We start from the raw sequence: 12,651 nt of genomic DNA, 5'->3' as shown, positions 1-12,651 counted from the left end.
GCCTTGCCAGACCAAAAGGAGCAAAAAAAAACAGCCATGTTTTGTCTAATGGCTGGCTTCATAGAAATGGCACAAAGTGTACAAGGTCGAGCGCACATTTCAGAATTAGCTTCTCATCTCATGGCGCTTCTCAGCAGGAGCAAAAACGTTTGAACACAGCATGAAAGAATGTGTATCGAGATTTGCCTTCTGTTCCATGATACCATGAAGAAAGTGAGTTAACATACAGTACTGTATATTCTAATGCTAATTTGATCAAAAATCTAAATATCTTGATGTTACTCTGCTCGGATGCCTCTCCACAACCTCAATGTCATATCTCAGCATCACCTTGCAAATCTTGTACAGTGAATCCTGTCCATCTCCGTCAGAGTCCTTGAAGTAGTCGTGTGCAGGGAAGGTGCGGTGAATGTCCCGGGTGATGACACCTTCCTGAGCCGAGTCCTGCAACACAAATGGATTACACAAACCGATTTAGACGGGTGACAAAATCAAAACATAAATTTAGATACACAATGCGTACTGGAGGTTGTGCAGGTTAAGATACTGCAAAATCCTGATTTATATACTTGTTTAAATGGATTCATGGGCTGACAAACAGCAACGGATTTTTCAACTGAGCACCCACAACCCTGACATATACACTGATCATGCTTTTATCTTTTCTCTGTTTGTAAATGTTTATACACAGTAGAAAAGAAGGCAATGTTTTCAACTGTATCAGTCCACAGCTATGATTCAAAGCAGCACACTGCTATGTCACCGGTTTTTTTTTTGTGTGTGTATTAGTGTTTGTCCCATTCCTCCTGCAACAGCACTCCCCAGGCCTCAGTCTCTTAGTCTGTACCGTCTAATCCACAGCCACTGCAGTGTACACACACACCAAACAGGCCTGCTTGTTTTCTTTTGCGCTTCTTACTCACAAACACACACAGGCACTCTGCTATTTCCCTCACTTTCTGTTCTCGCACACGCACACGCACACACACACACGCAGACACACACACACACACACACACACACACACACACACACACACACACACACACACACACACACACACACACACACACACACACACACACACACACAACCGGCGAGAAGACTGGCAGCACAGCATTCTCCAACAACTCACTGTAAGCTGCAGATAAACCAACACTGAGCCTGCCTGGCCTTGATGTGTGTTTGTGTGTATCAGAGAGAAAATGGGTGCTTGAGTGAGAAATTTCATCTTTCTTGCTTCTTTCCTCTCCTTGTTTCCAGACAGAAGAGAGAAAAGAAGAAGGGAAGCCGTCTGCTGCTTGTTTGTGTAAAACATTGCAACATATAATGCTCATATGAGCTCTTGGTCAGGAGTTCTCTCATTGCCACCATGTATTTGTGAAGGGAAACTAACAGATAAAATCTCATCAATGAATGGATTGAAGTGGCTCAGGCAAGCCAGGCGATTGCTTGTACAATAATGAAAGTTTTGGTGGCATTGCTTATTTACAGGCATAACTTGAACACTAACGAGGAAGTCCAAGACACAATATCTTTTTGGGGTTTCCTGGCAGCCTAATCTTTACACAAAGGAAAGGTATCTTTGTCCCCGATAGACAGACAAGTGCTTAAAAGAGAACCTTTTTAAAGGACCGTAAAGACACATTAACAGCTGTTCATATCATGGTATGGTTTTTAAAAGACACTATAGAGCTTCTTAGGTTGTTGGTTTTGGATTGTGTTTTAGAACTCCAACGGTTAGTTGATTAATCAATTGGGGGACCGACGATTTTGATAAACGATTATTGTTTCGAGTTATTTATGAATAAATGCAAAATGATCTGGTTCCAGCTTCTCAAATTGCAATATTTTTTCTTAGCATTCTACCTATTTAAACTCCATATTTTGGGGTTTTGGACTATTGGTTGGACAAAATAAGACATTTGAAGATGTCACATTGGTGCTCAGCAAAAATGAATTGGACCATTTTTTTAATTTTCGGAAAAAGTCCGTCACAAAGTGAGGACAGGCCTGGCCTAACCTAACCCCCCCCCTAAAATGTTATGATTTACGTTATAGGGGACGTGCATTTTGTCCCCGAAAGGAAGGCGTTTCCCCACAATGTGACTGTGTAACAGATGGGTCCCTACAAGGCGGGTACAACACGTCTACACACACGCGAACACACCACAAAAGGGTTTGATAGAAGCTCCTGGCACAACTGTATGTAATGCTTTAATGAGATTTGTAGTGTGGAGGTGGTGTGTCATTCTGTGTATTATGTGTTGGAAATGGAACTAACAGTTTTACATTGTGTTTCTTCTGCTGAACAAAAAAGAAAAAAAACTGATGCAGCTCTTCAGGAATGACAGTAGCGCTGTGGGATTTGGGATGTGTTTTCCCCTCATATTCATGGTTGTCTTAACCTGAAAGCAACAGATTGATAACTCAAATTTCAAACGTAAATCATATTTAAATGTAAAAATGTAACAGATATATCTTGATATATTTGTTCCAATGTTGAAAAGGTCCAAGACAGTAGGTGTGAGCTCGGGTGGTCCTACATTTAAAGGGCTAAAACAATTAAGCCATTGAACTAATTAGTTGTTCATCAGAAAATGAATCAGCAACTATTTTGATAATTGAGAACAAAATCAATTTGATGACATCACAATGGGCTTTAGTCCATTGTGACTTACGTTTTTCCCTATTTTCTGAAATTTAATAGACCAAATGATTAATCACTTATCAAGAAAATAATGCTCCCTATTTTTATTAAACAAATACATGACTAGACTGAACTTCACAAAATCAATTAAGTGAGAAACATTAAGAGAATAAAGAGTAGAGGACGACCACACAAGGAACAGTTTAATTAATTACTACGCGAGTAAAAACATTACTTTTAAAGGAGATAGACTAATGATTAATGAACTACCTTTTGAGGAAGCCCATCAATAACAGACACATTTATGACACCATAATTACCATGGCAACATCAGCTGAGACCAGCAAGAATCTGGTTGACAGTGAAAGTTGTAAACACTTTGATTTAATAAACCATGCATGCCTCTACTAATTAACAGCCTCATTACTCAAAAAACCCACAAAAAATGAAGAGCGGACGTCCTCTACTCTGCTTAAGCTCCTTCCTTCCTCGTCTTGAACCCATTCTCTCTCTATTAATTTCCCCCTGCATGGTTCCCTCTAGCCTTGAATCCTTTACTCCTCTTCTCCATCTCCTCCCTTTTACAAGACCAGCCTTTTCTCTGACAGTGATTATTTGCACATTTCGTGCACCATTGTTCTCTTCCAGCATTTAAACCTAAAAAGGAGGTTTTTATCTGAAATGTTCCAGTTTTCATAATGATTATGATATTTTAAAAAAAATTTAATTGTGCTATTAAGTAATTTTCTTTAGCAACAACTACATCAAAACAAACAGTAAATGGGTTGGACTACTATTTAAAGTTAATCTATTACTGTTTTTTGAATACTTTACCTTAAAAGGAAGAAATTATCATTAGGTTAGCTTCATCTCCGCAGTACTGCAGAGGATATGTAGCACTACTTCATCCAGCTAGTATTGTGTTCAGTAAACCCCACTTTGACAAATAACATTGTACGTTTGTTCAGTGATTAACAAAGACGCAGTTTCTGTGAGTCTTACCCATCAGTGTCTTTCAAGTTTTTGAATGGTCCACCTGAGCTGATTAATGTAGGTCTGTTCTTGCTACGTGCGTGCTGGAACAAGACTTATATGTTGTGGATGTGGAGTGTGAACGTATGCGAATGCTGAAGCTGGCAGCTCTTTGATCTCTGCAGGGAGGCTGAGGTGTTCAGGAGGAACTGCAGCCTCATCAGCTGCATCAGTTCTCCCTCACAGTGCCCCAGTTCAACATCCCTGCAGTACACTGCTAGTCCAAACACAAAACAAAGAGAATACACCCTATAACCCTAGTTTTATGAGCACAGGTAGAGTGCCCTCTGATAGCCGCTATAGGTCTGCCCACTCACTCCTGCCCTGAAAATTTGCATACTAGTTTGTCTAACAGCGACAGACCCACTGATTCCTCACAGTACCAGCTGTCAAACCATGAACTTGCATCAGAATGCCAGAAACTTAACAAGCTTCATAAAGACCAGGTCAGGGGACCCTGTCTGCGCTCATACTCCAACAGGCCCTCTAGGCTTAATGGGACCAATACAGATGTTTACCCTTCCTGCCACGGCTTGGACAGTGTCCAACACCATAAGGCACCATTAGGTCATCATCCTCAGGAGAGAGAGCTGGATGTCGTCATTGAGTGTGGCACAGCTAGAAGCAGTGAGTTCAGCATCATCACGAGTATCGACACCATCAAAAGGATCTTCAGCCTGAATATCTTTCCAGAACTGCCACAAGTGAATCAATGGAATAGATTGTGGTGAGATCAAGAAGGCTGTTAGCGATGGGATTGTTCCATTTCCCGATAGGGGTAAGAAGAGGACAGAGGAACTGTGGCTGCGATAAGACCATGTTAAGAGAGGCAGCATCATATCTGAAGAGAACACAAGGCTTTTCTTGACTGCAGGTAATCCTCTTAGTTTCCATGTTGCTCTTTCAGTTGCTGAAAAAAGTGGATGGTGGTTTGCGGTGTGATGATTTATACAACTGGTAACAGAAGGATTGTTGGATCCTTCCTGATTGGCAAAACCAGTACATGCAAATTTCAGTAAGCTGCTCCACAGGAGTGAGAAGGAAATCCTATAGAGTGCAAGTCAGAGCTATACACACAAATATTTGTGTGTATGCACTTTAGTCAGCAAGCATGCACAGAAATGTACACTGATCAATGCATGAAAGCACAAAAGTCAATGCAATAAAGTTCATTCAAACACACACAATCAACTTTTACTGACCCACATACATACTCACACTCCCCCTTTCACCTGTACACACATAAGCTGCAGGAATGTCACACATCAGCACAGACTCTCTCAGCATTTCACAGATGACATAATAAATATGGAGGTATTCTAAAAAAAAGCATTAGCACAGACTGGGGGGATTCCATAAACAGCGTCCACCATCAGTCTGAATACACTACAATTCCATATAGTTTGTCGGTGTCTCTATTCTGCAGTATTGTGTGCACCCGTCAGATTTATCCCCTGGTGGCTTTTAAACTAACTGACTGAAGGCGGAAAACAAAGACAAAAAAGGAGACGGAAATATGAGGAGAAGGAGTGGGAGAAGCAAAGAGCACGGAGGGAAAAGAGACAGATCAAGACAGATCTCTCTCACACACACACACACACACAGAAAGAAAGAGAGACAGAGAGAGAGACAGAGAGAAGTGGGGGGGGGGGGGGGGGGGGGGGGATGTGTACAAAGAGGGGAACGAGAGGATTCCTCTAATTGTAGCCTGGGGGCTTGTTGGGCAGACAGTCCATTACTCAGACTTTACCAACAGGTAACCTACTTAACACACGCAGCTAAAAATAAAAATGCTGATTTGACCAGAACTGTACTTCACCTCTGCATCCCTCTACATTCAACAGCAATTCATTTTTACCACACTGGTCAACTGGTGAAATTACATTAAATGTCTGAAAGTTGAAGTTCATTTGTACTGTATAGCATATTTTAATACAAATGCAGTTTAGTATTTCTTGGAAAAAAGAGGGCTAAAAGCAACAGGAGCAGTGCTGAAACAATGTAATCAACAATTTTGATAATTGAGTTAAAAATACTTTAGAATTGCTGGTTCAAGCCTTTTGAGTTTGAGAATTTGCTGCTATTTCTGTTCATAAAACTGTACATTGAACACCCTTTAGTTGGTGGGATTTGACATCACTACCTTTGGCTCTGGGACATTCTGAAGGGCAAAAATAGCAGACAAACATACAATAATGATAAGCTGAATTGAATGCTGGTTATAAATGATAAACCGGTGTCGGTGGCACAACATATGAGAAAGAAGCAAGCTCCAATGGCTGGAACTAAAATGTTTTTCCTGCAATCCCAGTAGAGGAAAGCAATAAAAGGGCAGATGCTTGATGTGGGACATTTTAAATGTTAATCACTGCCTTGGGAACTGTGCTTTAATTTGTATTAAGCTTGAAGGCAATTCAAGCAAACACCTGTCATTTTATAAAAACAATTCATTCTGAGGTAGACTGGTCGAGTTTTTCCACTGAAAGAATGCCGTGCCGTACCTACACCAGATCCACTACTTCAGTATTCTGTGATACAGTATCAGGACTCAGCAAGTCTGTCTCTAAATAGGGGAAAAAGTAATCAAGGCTGATCTGAGACTTGCAACCCACACTGTGCTTCACATGTCTCATGTTTAAAAATGACCAAAGTGGAGTAACGTCACAAAAATAATGCCTACACTTATGCGTGCTTTCCCACACTGCAACGTTTTGCTTTAAAAGCATGAGTCAGTCTGTCCATCATCAGCACTGAATCCTGTCAAAATGTCCTTCAGAAAGATAATGAGCCACCTACCTGCTTTCACATTATTTCTCTATTTCACATAGAGTCTCTCTGAATAAAAGTGGTAGTTAAATGCTCAAAATGTAAAAATGCAAATGTACTCTTAGAAGCAGCTTTATCTTTCTCCTCAGAGAGAGAGAGAGAGAGAGAGAGAGAGAGAGAGAGAGAGAGAGAGAGAGAGAGAGAGCTCTCAAGTTACCCTTCTCTTCTGACAGTGTTATGTAATTCCCGGGTGTGGAATGGGCCCAAGGGTGCTGGCTGGTGAGCCCCTCGACAGAGGCAGCCATGCTTTGCTAAACCAATGAGGTGGCAGCGAAATACGCTGGGTTCAGACAGCTGAACACTCAGAGCCCACTAAGTCCTAAAGTGACAGCCCAGCCAATCAGAGAGGATGCTGCTAGCGTTAAACCGCTGGAGGCAAACATGAAGACAGATTGCTGAGTACAAAGTCAAACTGTGTTTACAGAATAATTACAGAGGGAGCAAAGCTACAGACAAAACCTAAATGTTTTACTTAGAAACTCCAGCAACTGCCATTTGAAGGGAAACATCCATGACTGGATAAGATAACACAGTCCATAGCTTGAGATGTGTGTGTGTTTGTCACTAATTAATCTAATGGTGTGATTGTTCACACAACAGATGACTATTTGTCTGATATGACAATACTGTATATATAGTGTGAGATTTTGCCACACTGTTTATATCATAGTGAACCCTTTAACATATCTATACGACAACAATAACTAAATTGCTAACTTGCCACCCAAGTGATGCAACAGAGGCTCCATGAATGAGTGGAGCAACGTCGTCTGACTTTCTTCTCAAGAGTGTTAGTGCAGTTGTATGACATCACACAGGAACATAATACGACTATACTGAAGGGTGAGACACTTTAAGTTTGAATTTGTTAGCCTGATGAAGGATTTTATCAATATTGTCTATCCCTAAATGTATTTTTCTAAAACTTTCCAACATACGTAAAAAGAATGTCAAAGCAAGGTTAGGTGAATGTAGGAATAAGCAGGGTTAGAAGCTGCAAATGATTGAAATGAGCATTGTTACCTAGGTCAATATCAATACTATATTTAGTTGAATATATATCTGGACAACCAAAAACAAATAGCAGTAAATCCAACAATGAGAGGCTGATGCACCCTGCTGGTACTTGAAGTGTGAGAGCTGAAGGAGGAGGGAAGAATGGGTCACGACAGTGTTAAACCAGAACAGGTTTCTGGACTATAGCCACTTAGCGACAATGTTTTGTGTAAACATTCCTAATTTTAGAATTTTTGTCCCATTCAAATTCAGTTTTTCTTCCCTGAATCAGCATCATGTCACTAAAACTCAATCAAATTAAGGCGTAATTTAATTGTCTCAGGTAGGTAAGTTAACAGCTCCTTGAGGCAGGTTTCACAGCAGGTTTCATAGTAAAACACTCCTGAAGCTGATGAGAGAAATCGTTACTCTACTGTTTATGTGTTACTTATCTCCACACACTGTCAAACCTAATTATTGATCCTATTCTCAGGCTCAATAAGTTCTCACCCTGGCAGAGAGGTGGATCAATTGAATGAATTCAATGCACCATTCTCTCTGATGGGATTGAGAAAACAAAAGCAAGCGCTGCGCCATCTGAGCCCGGCTTCAGCACGGGTGGGGAGTGGTGCATGATGGGCCGTGCTAGACAACAGAGGCTGAGATAAACCAGCAGAATGGTATGTCAAAGAGCATGTCTGTTGCAGAGCTGCACCCTGGACTTGTTCCAGGCAAGAGTGCAAATAAACCAGTCTCCAAACTGGTTGGAAGAAATGTCTGCTTCAGTGTAAAGCAACATCATTTGTTGTCACGTCAGACACATTAAAAAGGAAAACAGATTATAGTAAAGAATCTATTAAGTAGAGAATGTTAAGTACAGATATGAAAGGATGGAAAAATTACTTAAAAAGGCAGACAAAAGACGCAGGGTAGATAGGGGAGAGCAAGAGGAAAGTGGTAGCAGAATGACTGACAGCCGGAATATTAGCTATACCCTCTTCATCTTTTGGATGGATGGGAGCTCCTTCAATGGAAGGCCAGTACTGAAAATGACAAACAGGCTGCGTTTGGATCACAAAAACCTTACATAAACCCCCCAAAAAAACAGAGGCAGAAGAGGGAAAGAGAGAAAGAAAGATGTGTGGTGTTTAAAGATGTTTAATGGCACAGTTAAAGGAGCAGTATGTCAAATTCAGTGGCATATATATATATATATATATATATATATATATATATATATATATATATATATATATATATATACACTGTATGTATTTGTATATACCATGAGAGATGTCTAAGAGAAAATAATCAAAAAGTATTGCAGAGGTGAATTTAATATGTGGGAATTGTCTTGTTTTCTATGAGCTATCACAGTAATGATGATAACCAATCATTTGGACAATATCCAGACAGTTTAGTGATATCTAGAGAGCTCTTTGTCTGAGACAGAATGAGGATTGTTTCCGAGACGAGACAGAAACCTTTAAAAAGTGGTACTACAACACTGCCACTTGAGAAGCATGGACCAAACTCTACCCTGCTTCAGCAAGCCTCTGAGCAAGGTATTCTAGCACCATGTGATACAGTGTAGCTGCTTAGTAGCAATAAAGACTGGTTAGCCTATGAGGATTCCCTTTGTTCATCAGTGGAACAGTAGATTATGAAGATGGGCGCTATAGGAGGTAAATAAAATGCTTTCGAAGCTAGTCAAAGGCTACCATTAACTCCCACTGAGGAACCTGGCTTCAAAACAAAAAAATATGACTTGAGAAAATAAACTAGGCTGAATGCGGTAAAAACTATATCTTACTTGCTAAAGAATTTTAAACATAGTTTAAGACATGCCCTCTATTTTGTCTGACAACTATTAAAAACATCAGATTAAATGTAGCCGATACAAGAGTTTGTAACTGTGAGGCTCAAGGAACATGACCTGGTATTGGAATGGAAACGATCATCTTTTAAAACTCCCAAAAGGCCAGAGTACTGAAGAGATTGTACATCTATATAATGAAAAATGTCTCGGTCCTCTTTCAAAGAAAGGTGCTAATTCTAAAAGTATGTAAAGCAAAAAACACAATTCATGAATTTAAAGTCTAGCCTCCAGACAGCCGGATGTGAAATTGACATCCCTCTATGCTGACACACCTGGCTGCCACAAACACTCCTCATTTCTCTTCATTTCAGTGGGACACAGTGAAACAATCTATTGGTGTGATATTCAGAGGAAAGCAGCCCGGTAATTAAAAACCAGCTCCCCCTGAGACCTTTGCCCTTGGTTGCTGGCGGGGAAGTTTCTAGAGGCTTCCCTGGAGGGTTGAGGGTGTGTGTGTGTGTGTGTGTGTGTGTGTGTGTGTGTGTGTGTGTGTGTGTGTGTGTGTGTGTGTGTGTGTGTGTGTGTGTGTGTGTGGGGACAGCTGGCCCGCCTGGCAGATTGCAAATTCATCTGTCTCTGTATCGCTGCCGTGGCATTTTAATGGTCAGGCTGGTTCTGCATTTCAATAAACGGAGTTGGGAGTGCAGGTGCCGTGTTCAGACAGAATGCAAAAACGCAAAACTTCTTATTTTGCGTGCAGTGAAATTAGGGACAAGCAAGCAGGTTTGAGAAAGCATTCGACACACCAGAGAGCTGAAGGGTAACAGAGCTGGATTAGATGTTTGGGTTAACGTCTTCATTTGCTTATTTCTTTTAATTAATTATGCAAAAATGGTTAGTCGATTAACAGAAAATTAATCACCATTATTGACAACTGATTAAAGTCATTTATCATCGAAAAATGGCAAACATTTTCTCATTAAAGCGGCTTGATGAAAGGGCAAGTAGATGTTCAAACACCCAGAAAAACTCAATTCATAAAATAACTCTACACTCAACGCCAACTGTCCAACGTTAAGGGTTAGCTTTTTCATCAAACATATTTCGGGAAAAGACATTAATCACCCTTCATGAAAACATGCATGTTAGTTAGTGTTGATATTTTTTACTTCCTGGTCCTGCTCCTGAAATATGGCAATTTGCTGCTTTTCTCTGTTTTATCTGATATCTTTTTTTGGTTCTGGGAAATCATGATAGCTATTTTTCTCAATTTTTCTCCTCAAACTAAAAAAAACAGATTAATCGATAATAATTAATTAATGATGAGATTAGTTGCAGCCCTAAAAGAAAATGTCATAGAGCGTAAGAAAGCCTCTTTTTCCATTTTGGAAAACATGATTCTTTACATTAATAATAAGTGAGACTGTGTCCCTCTCTGACACTTTCCACTGACTTCTCCAGCATAGATGTCACTCTTTCTTGTGTTCAATTTGAATGTAGTTTTACAATTTATTCACTGCAAAAGTAATACGGTGTTCCTGACAGTATTTCGAGGATTCATATTAGTACTATGATGCCACAGAGAAGGAACTTATGAAACTAAAACAAACCAAAAAAATTGAAAAACGTGATGTACTGTTCCAGTCTGCATTTGGTTGGGAACAATTTGGATCTGGAGCAGGATGAGTGTGCGCACACACGCACACACGCACGCACGCACACACACACACACACACACACACACACACACACACACACACACACACACACACACACACACACACACACACACACACACACACACACACACACACACACACACACACACACACACACACACACGGCATCATTGAGAGAGGTCAGTGGATAAAGTGCATCCCCCCAGATATCTGACATTTTCTGTGTGTTGTGGTTTTTACTGGAGGGTATGTGCTGAGTGTCTGTTACGTGGGGACAGAAGATCCCAAGGGATGATAGAGGTGGAGTGAGTAGAGGGTCAGACACTCAGCGGGTCGGTCCACGGATGTAAAGTTATGTGAATTCTTCTCGTTACTTGTGTGAAAGAAACAGGCTGTAGGCTACGATACAGACACAACACACATACAAACACACACACACATCAGGGCTCAGACTGCGACCATTTAGTCGCATAATGCAAAAAACTAAATCATAGTATCTCATGTGAAACACCAGGAGGAAGTGAGAATTGGGGTGTGTGTGTGTGTGTGTGTGTGTGTGTGTGTGTGTGTGTGTGTGTGTGTGTGTGTGTGTGTGTGTGTGTGTGTGTGTGTGTGTGTGTGTGCCGTCCAAACAAGGCACAGGTTTGCCGTGGTGCTACTTTATTCATTGCATGCTTAAAAAGTGAAACTTGTAATTTATTAACAGTGCTCAGATTGATGTTGCAGTTGCAAATGAAGGTGGACACTAGGGCTGTCACAAGAAATCCCCAAACAATTCTGGTCATTGGATAGTTGTAAGTGTGTGTTGCCGCTGCATAGCACTCACCCAAGAGAAAGAAAGACAGAGAGAGACTTATGAACACACTCATTTATGATTGATAAAAGGAAGGAAATATGAGACAAATCGGTTGGTCACCGCTCATGGCAAATGAAAAACGTCCGGTTGTGAATGGCAGCCGTTTGAATTGGTGAGTCTCCAATTGTGTTAGATGTTGATTAAGTGGTGCGACACTTTGTGCCGGTGCTCCTAAAATTGTGATGTAGTGCTCCTAAAAGTAAGTAAGTAAGTAAGTAAGTAAGTAGGTCGGTCGGTCGGTCAGGAAAAAACACAGTTGTACTGATTATACTGCTGGTGGAAATAACTGGCTTGGGCTCATAAAACTGTTTGTTATTTAGGTTTCAAGTGACTTCTGTTATAATGTACTGTTGACCCCCCTTTCTCAGCATATTATCACAGGTCGTTTACCGACCGATTGTCAGTAAAGTGACTTCAGTCATTGACAAACTGACTGACTGACTGTCATAAATGACACACTGGACACACAGCCCAGCAAACATCAGACACAGCTACATCTTATTTATATATTTATTTTCATTCAGTCACTTCCCATCCTCCTACCCTGGCAACAGCAGCCAGGCTAAATGCCACAGAGGAAGAACTACTGTACCCATCTCAACGATGGCCTGAGGCGAGCTGCTGGACCATCACTGCTAAATAACTGCCCAACACAGACAGGTCTGGTGTGCTACTATGGGACACACTGCTTCAGGACAGAGAGAGGGAAAGGAAGAGCAAAAGAGGGGGTGGTAAAATGAGAAAAGAAATATACTAAGGAGCCAAAGGGTTAATTTTACTCTCTTATGGTATT

At 40.8% G+C, this 12,651-nt stretch overlaps 1 protein-coding gene across 3 annotated transcripts in view; it reads right to left on the bottom strand.

Annotated features, from left to right (window-relative positions):
- Window positions 1-12,651, bottom strand: part of rabgap1l (RAB GTPase activating protein 1-like) — an 87,716-nt gene that overhangs the window by 40,812 nt on the left and 34,253 nt on the right. For all 3 annotated transcript variants that reach the window (XM_068734897.1, XM_068734898.1, XM_068734899.1), the window contains exon 14: window positions 331-444. In XM_068734897.1, coding sequence (XP_068590998.1) covers window positions 331-444 — 114 coding nt within the window. The remainder of the gene's footprint in view (window positions 1-330; window positions 445-12,651) is intronic.

Source organism: Cebidichthys violaceus, unplaced genomic scaffold, assembly GCF_023349555.1.
Source record: "Cebidichthys violaceus isolate CVI_PGR_0920_01 unplaced genomic scaffold, fCebVio1.0.p SCAF_68, whole genome shotgun sequence".
Classification (NCBI taxonomy): Eukaryota; Metazoa; Chordata; class Actinopteri; order Perciformes; family Stichaeidae; genus Cebidichthys; species Cebidichthys violaceus.
Note: the sequence above shows the minus strand (reverse complement) of the source record. Positions and strands in the feature narration are given on the sequence as shown.